Source organism: Cupressus sempervirens, chromosome 8 (genome assembly GCF_028749045.1).
Source record: "Cupressus sempervirens isolate cs-2001-9-10 chromosome 8, ASM2874904v1, whole genome shotgun sequence".
NCBI classification, from domain to species: domain Eukaryota; kingdom Viridiplantae; phylum Streptophyta; class Pinopsida; order Cupressales; family Cupressaceae; genus Cupressus; species Cupressus sempervirens.
This window is the reverse complement of record NC_143125.1, coordinates 178,808,251-178,825,610: the sequence shown is the minus strand read 5'-3', so window position 1 is coordinate 178,825,610 and position 17,360 is coordinate 178,808,251. Positions and strand designations below refer to the sequence as shown.

General features: G+C 36.0%; 1 protein-coding gene across 6 annotated transcripts in view; it reads left to right on the top strand.

Annotated features, from left to right (window-relative positions):
* LOC149542143 (thioredoxin-like 4, chloroplastic) overlaps positions 1-17,360 on the top strand; it is a 148,495-nt gene that overhangs the window by 90,966 nt on the left and 40,169 nt on the right. For all 6 annotated transcript variants that reach the window (XM_089797179.1, XM_089797175.1, XM_089797174.1 and 3 more), the window contains one exon: positions 9,862-9,915. In XM_089797179.1, coding sequence (XP_089653305.1) covers positions 9,862-9,915 — 54 coding nt within the window. The remainder of the gene's footprint in view (positions 1-9,861; positions 9,916-17,360) is intronic.

The following is a 17,360-nucleotide window of genomic DNA, read 5'->3' as shown; positions in this document are numbered from 1 at the left end:
TTTTATGGTAATATCTTTTCATGCATTTACTCACTTAGATTCTTTCCTGGTTTTGCTTATTTACATATTTCTTTTTCCATTTCTAACACACCCCTTCGGGAAAGTATATGTACACCGTCCGAAAGAGACTTTGGACCATCATCAGAAGAATTGTAATAATCATCAATTTGAATCATTGTAATGAGCATATTGCATATATGAATAAAGTATCTGCTCTGTGTTATATCTTGCTGTACTACATGTGATAAGTATCCTTTTACCTTGTATGGTAAACATTGGTTAACCTTCTCAAAATAAAGAAGACAAATAGAGTTTATCAGGGGAAGTTCTAAGGATGCATATGGTGACTTTGGCCTGTAGATTATTGTAATGAAAATGCTCACATGCCATAACATGCTTATTTTTGAATATTGTAATGTCATTCGATTTGAAGCATAGTTACGGGACTCAGACTCGTCTATGACTTAGAAAGGTCAAAATCCGACTCGGACTCGGACTCGGCGACTGGACTCGGCAAGGACTCGAAAAATTGAAAAATCCATGAAATTCAAAGATTTTTAAGGATTTTAAGATTGTTTCATGTATCTTTTAGTCAATTAACATCAAATACATAGTAATTGAGATAAATAGAAGCTACTTAATACACACACAATTTTGCATAGATCACATAACTATAAAAGCGAATTTCTGAAGGAAAAAAAGTAAATAACACAATATAAAGTTATAAACTATAAAGTAATAAACATAGTGTCACTCCAGTGTCAAAGACTCAAATGTCTACAATATTCATGGATTACAAATTCCATGGTATCAAATTCATAAGTTCAAAACATATATCATAATCAAAATAACAATTAGAAGACACAGTCTCATAGTGGTCTATGTCCTCCTACGAGTGCGCCTATGACAAGTCATGGAAGACTCTAGAGCCATCCTCTCTCCCCGTGTCTGTGGCTGAGCCTGAATCTCATCCTCATCCTCATCATCATCCTCATCCTCACCCACATAATCCTCTTCATCAGACTGGGATCCATCACTCCTAGCCTCAGGGTCTTGCACTCTATCTCCTCACGCTGTAGCCTCCTCAACTACCATCGCTACTGCCTCAGCCTCTCGATCCACCTGATCTACCCACTCCACATCTTCATCACTAAAGATAGGATCAACCATCTCTGTGTTCCACTCTGCATGAGGATCAACATTCTTTAATACAATCGGTGATGTATCGGTGCCAAGGATTTGTCTATGGCGAAGGCGAAGGTTGTAGTGAACAAAGACAAGATCATTTAATTTTTTCGCTGCCAACCTATTGCGCTTCTTTGAGTGTATGTGCTTAAATAGGCTCCAATTACGTTCGCATCCTGATGCACTAGATGGCTTGCTCAAGGTCCGAATCCCTATCCTTTGTAAATTTGGCACCTTTGTGCCAAACATCTCTCACCATGCATCTGAAACAATTTTTTTTTGAATCATATCAATAACTTTGAATTTATCAAATTAAAATGGTAATACCATAATAGAATTACTATTAGAAATTAGGAATCTAGGATGTAGAATCAAAGATTTTTAGTATTTACCAGGCATCAATTCTGTCCTACTTTTCTTGCACAACTCTCGTGCAAATAAGTCCCCTTGAGCTTTCTTAAACAGCTCAATCTCATGGACTATATCTATTCCAACTGCTGATTCAGGTGACATTCTCTCTATAACATCGTAGAGGCTGCTCCACACCTCATCATCAGCCTTGAAATGTGGGCTGAATTGGTATGCTGGATTAAGGAAGTAGGCTGCTGCATGTATAGGCCTATGAAGTAGATTGTGCCAACGTCTATCAAGGACATCCCATATAGGCCCATACCTGTCTCGATTCCTTGCAAAAAAAGAGCGAATGACCTCCTTCACCCTATCCATGCCCTCATAAATGCAGCCCATTGAGGGCTTCTCTCCATCAGCAGTTCGTAGAACAAGCGGCTTTACAAATTGCAATCATTATGAAAGTTGGAAAAGAAATAATCAGCTTTAAGTTTTTCTTTAAAAAATGAACAATAATTTATAACATTATTTCATAAACAAAATAAAGTTGAAATGAGGATAGAAAGGAAAATTACCATCACAATATCAGCAATCGGTGTCCAAAAAGAAGCATCATCAAAAACATAATCAGCTGCAGCAATCCCCGCAGTGGTCTTTGCATATGATGATGCAATCCACTCCTCACTAACAAACATGCGTCTCAAACCTCTCTTTGAATCAAGCAAAGATTTCAATGTGAGAAAATTGGTTGCAAATCTAGTGACCTTTGGACGAGACAACTCCTTTTGCCCATTGTGTTTCCTCACGAGGTTGAGGACCCATGTATGATTATATATGAATTTGTATACACTCCTTCCTCGCTCTATAACTGTTTTTATCCAAGACATTTTAGCAAGATCCTCTAACATGAGGTCAATGTAGTGAGTAGCGCAAGGGGTCCAAAATAAGTGAGGGTGTCTCTTCATAAGAAGTTTTCCTGCAGCAACATAATTTGCTGCATTATCTATAACTATTTGCACCACATTCTCCTCACCCACGTCTTTTATCACTTAATCCATTACCCCACAAAGATATTCAACATTCTTTGTTTTTCCTGAGGCATCAATTGATTTCAAAAAAAGCGTGGCACCTGAAAAAAAAGAAACAAATTAGTTTAATGATTAATGATGAATGATGAATCATAATTTATAAATTCATAATTTATAAACTTAATCACTTAAGTACAAGTTCTACTTCTAAATTTATAATGTCTAAGACTCTAAGTACAATTACGGTGTACCTGATGAGGAGACAAGAAAGTTGAGGAGTGTTCTACTCCTTCTATCAGTCCAACCATTAGTCATGATGGTGCAACCCTTCCTCTTCCACACCTCACGCTGCTCCTTGATTTCAACTTCTACATCAGCCACCCTTTGGTTCAAAATAGGGCCTCCTAGCTCTTCAGCACTAGGGGCTCTGAACCCCGAACCACAAATAGCAACAGCATTGATTCCAATTTGCCAATAAGGGGACCTAAAACACATAGAATAAAATTTAAAGTTAAACAAATTAGTATATTATAAATAAATTTGAAAACAAAATACAAATTAAAATAAACAAAATAAGCATATTATTTTCTCTTGAAAGTTGAAAGTTGAAAGTTGAAACTTTGAAAACAAGAGAAGACATAAATTCAATTTTAAATAAATAAGTACCTTGCTGCATTGAATGAAATGTTGTTGTAGATGAAGAAGTCTCCAAGTGCCAATTTTGCATAATCATGTTTATCCTTGTTTCAACCCATGCCTCCAAGCGATGGTTGTGCACCTGGAGCCGTGCGTGGAGCAAACATGGAATCAAGTGTCGATCTTTGCTTACGAATGCGAGGCCAATGGTCCCACTTGTAGAAGTAGTGGCATTCGTAGGTGGAGTAGGGGATAATGAAGAGCAAAAACTAGAAGATCCTTGTTGGGCTCCGGCTAGTTGTGCCATTTCTCCATGTTGCTTCTTTTTCAATTCTCTTTTCTCCATTTTTTCCTCTAGAAGAGCTTGCATGTCTCACATAACATCTTGGGGTACATCTTTGCATTTTTTAGCATCACGTCTAGGTATATGTGCTAGGTGATACTTCAATCTATTTATTCCTCCCCCATTATACACTACATCGCAATGCTAACATGTAACAACTCCCTTTTTGTGCCCTAGAATGACATGTTTCTAAGCCCTATCCCTTGCTATTGCACTTGGGTTTGCATTAGGGTTAAATAGAGGCCTAGTTCCACTTTCTTCACCCTGAGACATAATGTCAAAATTCAATGTGTTTGTTGTTAGCTTGCTGCAATATGAATGTAAACAAAATTAGAAGTAAAAAATAGTAGATAGTAGTAGACTAGTAGTAGAGAGTAGAGACCAAACAAATTTAAACAAAATGAGAAGTAAAAATACTAAAAAATACAAATGTAAAAGTTTAAAACATAGTACAAAACAAGTTAAACAACACAAAGAAATGCAACTTGTAGCTTACCTCTTCGAATTTGCACAAACAATGGAAATGCAAGTTTGTAAAACCTCCTCCAAATGCTCGTTTAAGCTACTTTCAATGCTTTAATGCAAGCTACAAAGATGCACAAACCATTAGCAATCAATATCGGAGAGCCAACCGGTTTCCTGATTTCTCTTTCAAAATCCCAATATTCTCTAACTCTTTCCTCTCTCTTGTGAGCACAAGCAAATGGTGGAATGACCTTTTTAGGTCAATAACATGTTATAAGAACCAAAAAAGTCAACATAAAACAAAACATTTTTTATTTTTTTGCCTTTTTCCTTCTTAGCCACCGGCGAGAGTCTTGGCATCGGGACTCGGCGAGTCTGGCGAGTCCTTGGACTCGGCGAGTCTGTGTGGACTTTGCTAGGACTCGGTCGAGTCCGAGTCCAGAGGCAGATTGCCTCGAAAATCAGAACTTTGCCTCGGACTCGCAGATTCCTGGTTTGATTCGGCGAGTCTGGTAACAATGATTTGAAGATAATAAAAGGCAAGTGTTTTTGTTCTTGCAATTGTTCGGTTCTTGCAATTTCGTGTTGATTTCTCTATTGTGTTGTTGTTTGTGTTAGTAAGGGGACTACCCTTTGTTTAGAATGCTCTTCTTTGACCCATTTTTGTTGATGAGAGCTTGTTATTCAAGATATAATGTTTATGTCCTCTAGATGTACTCTTTTGGTTTCAGGTCCTCAACATTGTAGTTGATGTGGTTGGTAAGGAAAGTTTGCTGATCTTCATCTGTTGGGTTTGGTTTAGAGAATGCTCTGCAATCTGCATTGATATTTTTGGTATTGTGGTTTGGAGGATGTGCTCAGAATGCTTGTGTAATGTTGTAGTTCAGAATTCAATTGGCGCTTTTCTCCGCAAGAGGAGTTGTGATGTTCTATTTCTTGACAGTGCGGTTTGTTGTTGCTCTTTGGTAAATTTGGTTTTCTCGTTTGGATCACATTCTTGTGGTATGGACTTGTGTTTAAGTTTGAGTAAGATTTTTTGGGTCTTAACGCAGTTTGTGGAGATCCAAATTGAAGTATATTTTTAGGATGACTAGTTATACAATATATTTTGTTTCTTGGTAGTGTGGTATGTTGTTGCTCTTTAGTCAACTCGGTTTTCTCATTTGGATCATATTCTTGTGGTATGGACTTGTGTTGGAAGTTGAATTAAGATTTTTGGGTCTTAACATGGCATGTGAAGATACACATTGAATTATGTTTCGAGGCCGACTAGTTATGCACTATATTGTGTATCTACATGTTATGTTTGTTGCCATTTTTGGAAGATGTGTTCTTGTATGCAAATCATTTGGAGCTACTTGCAAAGATGTGTATGATGCTTTTAGGTTGGCTTCAGGTCCGCTTCATCTCTTGCAGTGGAATACAATCACCAAAATTGTCTTTGGGGGCTGACTTGATTGGACTTATGCATGTCCTATTTGGCTAACCTAATTGATGAAGCTGAAATATTAATAAGTAGGACGATAGGAGATATTTTCTACAAGTCAAATTGTGATATTGCTATTAGGATTCAACTATGTAGTTTTTGAGTCAAGCTTATTGATCCATGTTTCATGAGTAGAGGCTTACAAGAACCCATCTCTCATGAGAATTAAGAATCAGTAGTCATGAAACATTGGTTGATGAGTTTGACTCAAAAACTACATAGTTGTATCCTAATCACAATATCACAAGTTGATATATATTAAGATTATTTGAGCATGTTGATGCGTGGAATAAGTTCCACAAAAATGTGTTGAAAAAAGTGCAAAGATCAGTTCGGTTGATGCACCTTCATGATCTTATCAATTGATTTATCAGTATTGAGATAGTGGATGAGTGTTGTTTTTCATGAAGTTGGTTGCTTGAGAAGGTGATTCAAGGACTTCTTTCTTAGAGCATTGCCAAAGATAGTATGACAAAGTCTTGTTCATTCTAATTCCTTATATTCATATATGTTATCAGAAGACAGTGAGTTCTTGACAAATTTGTATCTTGCCCTAAGGAGTGCATCTCAATTTGCTAGATCTTTGTATATTTCCCTAATGTTGTGCGACTTAGATTGCAAATCAAATCAAGAGCAGTGAGCTTCCTTGGCAATGAGCATAGAAACATTAGTGTAATGTTCTTTTAGTGTGGGTTGGATCTTACCGTGGTTTTTCTCTTCTTGGGTTTTCCGCATAAATTAGACGTTCTCATGTGAATGGTGTTGTTCATTGTTGTATCTTTCCTTTCTATTGATTTTTTAAGGTTAATTGTAATATCCCCAACTAGATATTTTCCCCAAATTGGCAGTAATAATTTCAGAATTATACACAAATAAACTCATGCAGAAGATTTCAGAATAACCAGCAGAATACCAGTAAATTCCCTAATAATATATTCTTAGAAATGTTTTTTCCATCTAATATTCAGTAGTACAATAACATTATCCAATCTTAAATACAGAAACTACAACTAGATTGGATGATAAGAAATAAACTTGGAATGCAATGTGAATTCCGTTGCGAATCCAACTCAAGTGATGTACTGGGTTTCCGTCTAATCCCAAGAAAGCCTGAAGATTTCCGTCCTCAGGTTTCTGAATAGAAAGCTTATAGCTTCCTGAATCTCTCCAAGAGAAATCAGAAGTCAAAACATATTCAAGCATGTTGACATGAGCTCCTCATCATTCTTCTAAGGAGCAATTCCCACCTTTTCTTCTTCCTCTTTGTCACCATTGATCCTCTTTTGATATTAAAATGACTTTTTAGTAATTTTCATAATATTTGGCTTTTAATTTTTTAATGTCCCAAAAGAGGGGACATTACATTAACATAAACATGCAACGACCAAATAGGTCAGCCTTGAACACTCGTATTGGAGTGAAAGTGAAAGAAGACCAAGCCAAGAGATTAACATGACCAAAACATTATTGATACACTTTTTCAACATGACACAAACTAGAAACAATGCCACATTCTATCTTGGTCAGCCAGACAACCACTTATCCTCAATCTTTCAATTGAACAGTACTATAATGGTCCATAAACACTATGCGGAGCATAAAGGAACATCATATGACATTCTCAAATAATCCAACACCAAACGTTCAAATGATCACATCCAATTTAGCTAGCACGAACAACTGAAATTGAAAAACCTAGCGCAAACATATTGAAATTGGAAAACAAAGCGCCATATGCAACTAGTCGACTAGTCTTGATAGATAGCAATAAGGATCGTACTTGTGGAACATCTGAGCATTTAAAACTTCAAGGGAATTAAGATACAAGAAACATGAACAAGTTCCCCAAACAGCAAGAGCAAGAACCAAAACACAGAGCATTCTATCTTCTGCTTTGAAACTCTTTACACTCTATAAATTGCCTGGTACAAAGTCATCTCTATTGTTCTCTAAAAAATGAATTGCAACATGAAACTTTGGATATAACATCTTTTAAGTTTTGTGAGCTTAACTTCCAAATTGCATAAGCATAGCTTCAACGTCAGAGAAATGCATTAGATCAACACTAACATAACATACTTGAGGTCTTTCATTGTAGCCATCTGTCAAGCAAACATTTTGACATTCAATCGTGGACATTAGATCATGCATTTGACATCAAACCATGAGCATTAGTCATGCAAACATAGGTTGATGCCATTTGCAACAATCTTCCCTTCTATAGGAGCACCAAATGTCGTCATCGATGTCAACAAACACATTACTTCATAATTGCAACACTTTGTTTCATCAAGACAGTACACATATTGCACCATACACATTGCTTTATTACATATCACAATTTGACTACAATTTCAACAATTTCTCCATCAATCCTTTGCTCTCTTCCTTTAACAATCAGCTCAAAATACATACAACATTCAGATCATGGGCTGACATCAAGGATATCAAGTATACACAATACCTTCATATGCATCAATCTCTTCATTTTTCATAATTATATCAGAAGTTGACATCAACGACATCATATTGCAAGACTCATTTGACAATTGAGAATTTGAAGCTGCGTGTGGCAAAATATATAAATGTAATCTAGATGCACGGGCTCTATATCCAATTCTAACACTGGCCTTGGCACTAGTTTTGCCAGTATTTGGAGATGGACAAAATTGTAGAATAGAAAAAGGCTCTCTAGTTCTACCAATGGTTTCTATCTCCTCTATTTGCCTCTTCTTTAGTTCTTTTTCGCTACTCAAAGCTTTTTGATTGACCTTGCACTTCACGCATGACTTCAAAAAACACTTTTGGGCATCCTTCATTATCTCAGCATGGTATATGTATAAGTTAGGCTTGACATAAATGACAACATGACAACTAATACGATGGTGAGTTTCTAACAAGGGTCTCGTTTGATTGCAGTTACATTTAGCATTGTGATTATGCAATTTATATATCTAAAGAGTGCTGCAATAACATATAAATAGGAGTAAACATTAATAGTTATGGTTTATGATTAAAGCTATAGGAAAAATTCTACAGTTTACAACAATTAAACATTTTTTCTATATTCCCCAAGTTTCCTGAACGGGGATGCCAGGGGACAGTGGGACGGGTTTCCGGGATGGCAAATTTTTTTGCTGATTTTCGGGACAGGGGAGACGGCAAATGGGGATGGCAAAAGTGACATTTTTTGTTTATTTTCTAAATTTTGTGTGTTAAAAAATTGGGGATAGATGCAAGTCCTCGGGATGAGGACATCCCTGTCCCCGAAATGCTGCTTTTTTTGGGGGAACGCATCCAAGGGAACATAGCATTTTTGTTAACAAAATTACACTTAGGATTTGTTCTTTGGTACATTGAAACAAAATAGAAAATCTATAAATATAAATATGAAAGAGAAATGAAATTTTTATTTAAAAAATCAAAAGAAACCTTCAAAATATGAACTTAAAAATTTATTGAAATAATAGTGAGCTATTCCAAACCCTTTGTAGGCTCTTCCTCATGTACCATTCCCTTCAATGCAATCCAATTTTGGCTTGAAAACCTCTTTTTTTTCCCCCTTTTTTCCTTAGTTGCCAGATTCGTCCTAGACAGGCCGGATTTGGATTTGGATCCGATTTGGATCTGGATTTGTGCTTGGATCATTGAGGACCCGGGTTGGATTCTTGGTTCTGCCTATTGATTCTTCAGGATCTGCGGGGCTTGGATCCTCAAGGATCCAAGTCACAGCCTGAGGATCCTCAAGGATCATAATTTCATTTTGTAATTCAGTGATTCAATGTGAATGTGTTGATTTTCTTTATAATTGTGAAAATAAATCAGTTATCAAGTATACTAGGTTCATAGATCCATACTAGAATCATGGATTCATACTATGAAATGATTTAGTTTTAGAATTATGTATATTTCTCTCATTTTTTAGTATGTATATATTTATAATCCTTTATGAATGATAATTGGGAAAAAGAAAATCCCGAATCCATGGATCCGATTCACCTGGCCGAATTGGATTCGTTTCACAAATCGACAACTAATATTTTTTCTTATTTTCCTAATTTCTACTTAGCTAGCTATGGTCAGGTTTTTGCCTTGGGCCAATATTGTCGTCTCTGGTGGGTACCTTGTTAAGTCTCCTCAACTCGTTAAGGGTTGTCCGCTTGACAACTTGGCAAGTTAAAAGTTTGCATGAGTTTGGTAACACTAATCCAAATTATTTTAGTGGAATTATAATTTTTTAGTTAAGATTATGCCAATATAACTGTTTTGAAAAAAAAAAATTCCTTTTTGTTTTATTTAAAAAAAATGTTTTACGAATATTTGTTGAAGTTATTTTTAAATATTTTTAAAAATATTTTTTGATTATGTAGGTCATGGATGAATATGAGGAGCAGTCAGAAGTGGCTGAGCGCTTGAAAATTAAGGTGATTATCTTTATATGAATTTCTATATTGCTAATGGATTCTCTGTTTCTATGATCTTCCATTTTATTCATAGCCTTTTTTATGTCTTGTTTCCTTAAGTTTCTGCGTAATTAGTATTGACAAAGCTTATGGCTGTTCTCTTCACTATGTTTAGGAAGAGTTATTGTTGGCTTCCCAGTAAGATTGAATTACAAATGTTACACATTTGTTTTGTGTCATAGAATTTTATTCAGGCCATTTTTTTCAACACCAAAAGACATATTAGTTATCCTTCATAAAGTTCTTCAGAACTTTTCCAGATAAACACAGACCAACATGTTGAAAGTAGAGATGCACATATATGGTATCAGATACAAAGATGGTAGCATATATGGATATGATTTTTTTTTGAGACCCCAAAAATAGATATGGCTGGATACAACAATATTTTTTTTGCTTACTAAATCTGAGTAAGGCACCTAGGAGCTGCAAAAAAAAGCATTAAAGCTCAGCTATTGGAAACAGGGAGTTCACCAGATCCATCAAAATAAAAGATAGATTATCCCATCAATTTTATTATATGCAAGAGCAGGTTTATATATGCACAATGCCATTGAGGAATTTACACAACCATTGTGATTGTACAATCTATAGCTTGCCCAATACCTAAAAAATGAAGCTTCCCTCTAATTACAAAAAAACAGTTTCAACAAAGAATAGAGCCATAAAAAAGTGATCTCTAGGGCACAAACTCATACTTTGAGCACAACAAAATCTTTACATATTATAATACCAGCTTCCTTTCTTGAGAGACTAAACAAAGAGACCTGCATGGCCCTAGATCCTCCTTGTAACGTTTGGTATCATCCACCTTTGCTTCTCATGTTAATATTATGTGCAGGTAATCACCCATCATAGAAAGATACATTAATAGTCTACCCTGGTAGTTCATAATTGTGTGGAGGTATTCCATCAAATTGATATGGATTTCTGACTGATTGCTGACCATCATGATCTTTATGCAACAAATAGTTGCTGAGCCAGTGATAACATGGTAGCATAGGATAATGGCTGTGCTATTTCAACAATATTCAATACATTGATAGACTTGTCGATGTGTGTTTGTTCCACTACAACATACATAACTGTTCATGCTTAGTATTTCAGGATGAACACCAAAACTCCATCTCTCTCTTGAATAAGGATGCTCATATGCTAAACGTTGTATATCTATTGTATGATCAAATGTGACAACCTCAAGGTTTCTTGTTGTTGTGGACTTCCACTCAGTTTTATAATGTGATATGCTGGTTATCACAAAGGGACTTACGCTGTTCAATCAATGGATATCAACTTTGACTTTAATTTCTTCCAACAACAAACTGCAAGTGAAAGGGCTTAGAAAGCTAATCTACTCCTAGGATGCAAAAAACTACGGATGTCTTTGTGACTCTACTAGACTTATTGATGGGGGCCAAACTGAGACTCATAAGAAGACCAAAGAAGAGATTTCTATTAGCTGATTTTAAAGAGTCTATTACACAGACATTGCAAATAAGAAATCAGAATACATGCAACTTATATGCGCCCAAACTAGTGTTAAATAGTCTTTAAGTCTTTAATATACAAATGAAATACACTCAAAAGAGGTGCATATAAGTTGCACCATAGACAGTACCAATAACTTTCAAATGGCGAATGATTTTGAGCGGATTCTTTCACTATCTTAAACCTTAAATTCCTGATTCCATCCACCTTGAGATTTAAACTTACTAAAAATAGCAAGTTGACCTGAAATTGCAGTAGGGGCAATTTGAGGGTTAGAATCTCTAATTTGCCCAAATGGGTATACAGAATTGGAAAAACTAAAAAGAGAGCCTATTAGACATCAGTTTTTTTTGGGTGATGCAAGATTGCCCTGACACTGCTCGACATTCCTACATTAGACACCCAAGGTTATTTTAGAAGTGATCCTATTGCGTCTCAACTAGTTGAGGAAAACCTAAATGGTCAAAGCTCTATTTGGACAACCATGTTGAGACTTCCACCAGCCTATGTTTCCACTTTCCAGATAATTTTCATATTTCTTGTTTCTGGTACTCATTCCCACATGGGTATCCAAGATTGCTTCAATCTCTTGCTTCTATGAAGTAGGTCCTGGGATGCTACATTGTTCCAACACAGGTTCCTTCTCTCTTCCGCTTTCTTGATGAAGAGCACACGATTATACTAAGAGGGGGGGTGAATCAGTATAATAATGACTTTGCCAATTTAAAATCTTTTATCTAAACAATTCCTTTAATAACTTCAAATACTGGAATAAACACTTATGCACAAGAACATAATGACAATGATTTACTTGGAAATCCGATGTGGGAGAAAACCAATGAAAATTAATTGCTTTTATATAACTTTGATCTTTTACAATATTTTGTAGTCTCCAACCTACAAGAGGCTTCAACCTTGATTTTTAGGAGCACCAACCCGCTGGAAGCTGCTACTTCCGCTGTCTGAAGGCACTGACCTTGAAGCAAAGCACCTACTTCACTTCTGAACATAAATCTGAATTTCCACTTTTATTTTTTTTGCTCTAACAACGGATAATGGGTACTATTAAATCTTCTTGATTTGAAGTCAGCCAACAAACTCCCCTTAACTCTTCACACTCTCTTATATTCTGATATATATATATATATATATATATATATATATATGATTAAAAAATCTGAATATATATTTCTTATCTTGCTCCCTTACTTTTCCTGTTTACTCAATCTGCTGAATTAAGCTTATTTTGCAAATAATAGAATCTCTCTTTATATCTTTTGATTCATGCCGTCGCCTTCAAATGAGACATTTTCATTTAATTCTTTATTAAATTTTAATTGTGTCTCTTCACACAAACGATGCACATATTGGGCTCCCTTGACTGTAATACATATGTTTTAATAAGTTTGTCTCTTAATAATCCCGAGTTCCTTTTGTCTTTATTATTTTTGAGTAATTTTAATTTTTTTGTCGATGACTGTGCTTGATGACTCATTATCGGGACTGATCATCTTTCTAATACCTGATGCACAATTTTCTTCTACAATTCAATGAAAACTCTGTCTCCTCCGTATCTCCATAGATGATGACATGGCCGAATATAAGTTGTGATCTATGTATTCTGTGCACATGTTGTTTGTCGTATATATTATATCTGATCGTTTTAATGTCTTCGAATCTTCTACTAATGTTCGGGCTTCTTAGGTCAAGGGGATTTGTCTCCCACCTGTCGTGAGCTGCTTAAAATTGTCAGCAATACCTTTTATCTGCTATCGCTGCATCTATATTGCTACTGCCAAACATCATTTTAATTTATTGCAGCCAGTGTTCATTCGCTGCAGACATGGACTTTCACGTGGCACTTAGATTAAACTTCCTTCACTCTATTTCTTATTTTATCCACGATACCTGAAGACTAATATGGACTGATATGTATTCTCCTCTGCAGTTTCTGGTGTTTTAGATTTGAGTGCATACACACTGAGAACTCCCAATGCTATCGTTATTCATGCCACTAGTTTCATTATTGACTCCACGAACTCCTATTAGTGTTGATATAATATCTGAATGAAAATAAGTTCCCATCTATGTTTTGCTGTGCTAATGTTTTAAGTCTTTATCGTTTTACTTGATAACATTCTGACCATGATTTTAATACACCGCTACTTTACTGCTGTTATATTTCCATATGAGGTTGCCACGTCAATATAATCCTTCAACATGTTTGTCCAGTACTATGCTCGATGCCATGAATATACTTGTATATTGGTATAGATAAATGCTGCAGATAGACATCAAATAGAATTGTATTTGCAGACCAAGCTTTATATAATCATTGTATACAATAAATGAACTTATAGTTGGAAATGTCACGTTGCTGCCAGCCTGGGAACTTAATGTTCCGTGTAATAAATTTCTGCCGTCTATTTGATTTTAATATTCAGTCTCATGGTAATTGCATATATGTCTGTGATATGCCTGGCTTTGATTTCATTAACATAGTTGCTTGGTGACGGTTTTGAACAGGGATCATATCATTGACTCTGACCAAGTTACCTGACTGCTGTATAAGTCTTTGTCTGCCCCTATTATTGGGTGATTCATTTGATTCAAAATGGCTTTCCTTAATAAAATGCCTTTTATTTCTGTAAGACATGATCACTGTCTATTGTTATCTCTGATTTTTACTGTCACGACTTTGTCTTTTAGCAGGTTCTGTAAAGGCAGACTATATAGTATTTCCTTTAGTCGTTATTTCCTTTAGTAATCTGATCTTTTATGACTGTATACTAGAGATCTAGAAGACTGTTGCTTGAAACATCTTTATTATTCATCTCTTTCTTGATTGCCTTTCTTCTATGGACGTCAATTGACGAACTTCAACAATAAGTATCCTGACATCAATGACAATCTATTCATCACTCGATACTTTGTTTAGTCTGCAATGTTGAAAACAGGGGAAATATTGATGCATTCTCGAAATCATGCTTCTTTTGAATCTTGCATGGACTAAACTTCACCATCTTTAGCTTGTTGTAAGTGCCCATTGGAGACCTTTCTTCCTCGAGTACACCATGACCTCATCTCTAACTCGGACTCCTTATGCCTCCTCTTCTGATCTGCCTTAGCCTTATACTGCATGTTCATCTTATTTGTATGTTCTCACACTTTCTTATGCAAATTCTTGATGTGCTCTACAAAATCTTCTTCTTTAGCGCTCATCCTGGTTCCTATTCCATCTTCCTCAACTCTAGTGCAGTCCTTGGTTTACCTCCATATACAATTTGGAATGGTGACCTACTAGTGCACTTGTTCATGGAATTGTTGTAAACAAACTCTACTTGTGGCAGGATCAAGTCACATCCCTTGGGTTTATCTCGTACTAAGCATCTTAGCAGGTTACCCTAACTCCTATTTACTACATCAGTCTACCCATCAGTTTGTGGGTGGTGTGCAGAACCAAACATTAGCTCCGTCCTCAATTTCTTCCACAAGGTCCTCCAAAAATATTCAACAAACTTCATATCATGGTCTAAAACAATACTCATAGGTAGACCTGTAGTCTTACCACCTCTTTAAAGAATAAATCAGCAATGTGAACTGCATCATGGGTCTTCTAGAAAGGAATGAAATGTGCCATTTTTGAAAACCTATCTACTATCACAAATACTGAATTATTTCCTTTCTGTGTTCTTGGAGAACCTAGAACAAAATCCATGCTTATGTCTACCCAAGGTCTTGATAATAAAGTAATGGCTAATAACGACTTGTATTTTGACTGAACCCTTTTTCCATCTGACATATTCGACAACTATGCACAAATCTCTTAACATCCTGTGACAATTGTGACCAATAATAATGCTCACTAACATTGGAAATGTTCTTATCCTAGCTAAAGTATTCTGTCATTCCTCCACTGTGTTTCTCTTTGACCAGATTCTCTCTCTTGGAGCTCCTCGGGATGCATAGTTGGGTTCCCTTAAGTAGCATACCATGTTGGATCATGTAATCCAACCACCTTGTCCTGTCAAGGGTAATAGGTTCCTTGCAAGCATTCCAGGCCTCAGAAAAATCTGAATCCTCAGGGATTAGGGTCTTCAGTTCATTGAATCCAACCACCTCAATGTGTATTCTTTTCAGCAAATCCAAACTTCTACTTAAATTATCGACAACTCTATTAAACCTCCCACTTCTATGCTTAAAAGAAAGGTATAGCTTTGTTAAAATTCTACACATTTCAATTGTCTCTAATTCCATTTCTGTTGGCTATTCAAGTATTTAATGCTTGATGATTAGTATACAAAAGAAATTCTTTTGGTAACAAATAATGTGTCCATTTCTTCAATGCTTGAACTATTGCATAGAATTCTTGGTCGTATATAGAGTACTTTCTTTGTGTCATTTAACTTCTCACTTAAGTATGCAATGGGCTTACCTTCTTGGCTTAAAACAACTCCAATAGCATTTCCATTGGCACCACAATCAACTTGAAGCACTTTGTTGAATTCAGGTTGGGCTGAAACAAGTTACTCTGTCACTTTCTTTTTCAGCATGTCAAAACTTTTGCCTGCTCTTGTAGTCCATTTGAATTCATTTTTATTCACTCTCGTTGTCTCAGTTAGTAGTGCACCAATACTACTGAAGTTCCTGTAAAAACTAGCTAGACCATGGAAATACCTCACCTTAGTGGCATTCTTTGGCATAGGCCATTCTAATATGACATTCACCTTTTCTAGGGGAGACAATGAAGCCTAAGTAGACTAACTCCCTTTTGAAAAGACTACATTTATTCAAGTTAATCATCAATTTCTCCTCTCTTAACTTCTCAAAGACTACGAATGTGCAATAAGTCCTAATCTAGTGTCTTTTCATGAATCAAAATATTATCTAGATAAACAATAACAAATTTTTCCAAAGAGTCTTATAATACCTCATTCATGAACTACATGAACGTACTTGGTGCATTGGTTAGCCCAAAAGGCATGACTAACCACTCATACATGGCTTCTTTGGTCTTAAAGACAGCTTTCCGTTCATCTTCTTTGATTCGAATCTGGTGATACACACTCTTGAGGTCTATCTTTGTGAAATAGTATGCTCTACTCAAGCGGTCTATCTAGTTGTCCATCCTTGGCAGGGGAATTCTGTATTTGATGTTGTCTTGTTTGTGGCTCTAGACTTTGTACACATTCTCCACTCTCCATCCTTCTTTGGTGCTAGTACAACAAGTACTGCACACAGACTTAGGCTCTCTCATATAAGTCCTTTCTTCAACAGATCTTGGACTTGTCTATTCAACTTCTCATTCTTGACAAGAGTCATCCTATAAGATGCCCTTTTTTCTCAAACTAGCCCTAGGAATTAAATGTATTTGATGCTTTATCTTCCTAACCAGCGGTGATCCCCTAGGGACATTATTGGACAAAATATCTTGAAACTCGTTGAATAGACCTGAAACTTCTACTTGGACTTCTCTGCTATCTTCTTTATCCATTCTAAGAATTAAAGCATAACACGTGCTCATTTTTTATGTCTTCTAAAATTTTTCTCCGTTCAACAAAACATACACCAATACTGCTACATACCTTTTCTTTGCCTTCACAAGGCGTTGTAGCTTATGACAAACTCCATCCTTTGTCAAGGAATATGTGTTTTCTCAACCATCATGTATAACATGCCTATCAAACTGCCATGGCCTTGCTAACAATATATGCCATGCATTGATGGGTATGATGTCACGTAGTACCTCATCCTGGCAGCTTCCAATCTATAACTTTACCAAGCATTGCTCATTAACCAATACTTTGTGGTCATTTTGCAACCAAGCAATTCTATACAAATGTGGGTGTCTGTCTCTCTTCAACTTTAGCTTTGTAAGCATTTCTTCCAACACTGGATTATCAATGCTTCCACTAACA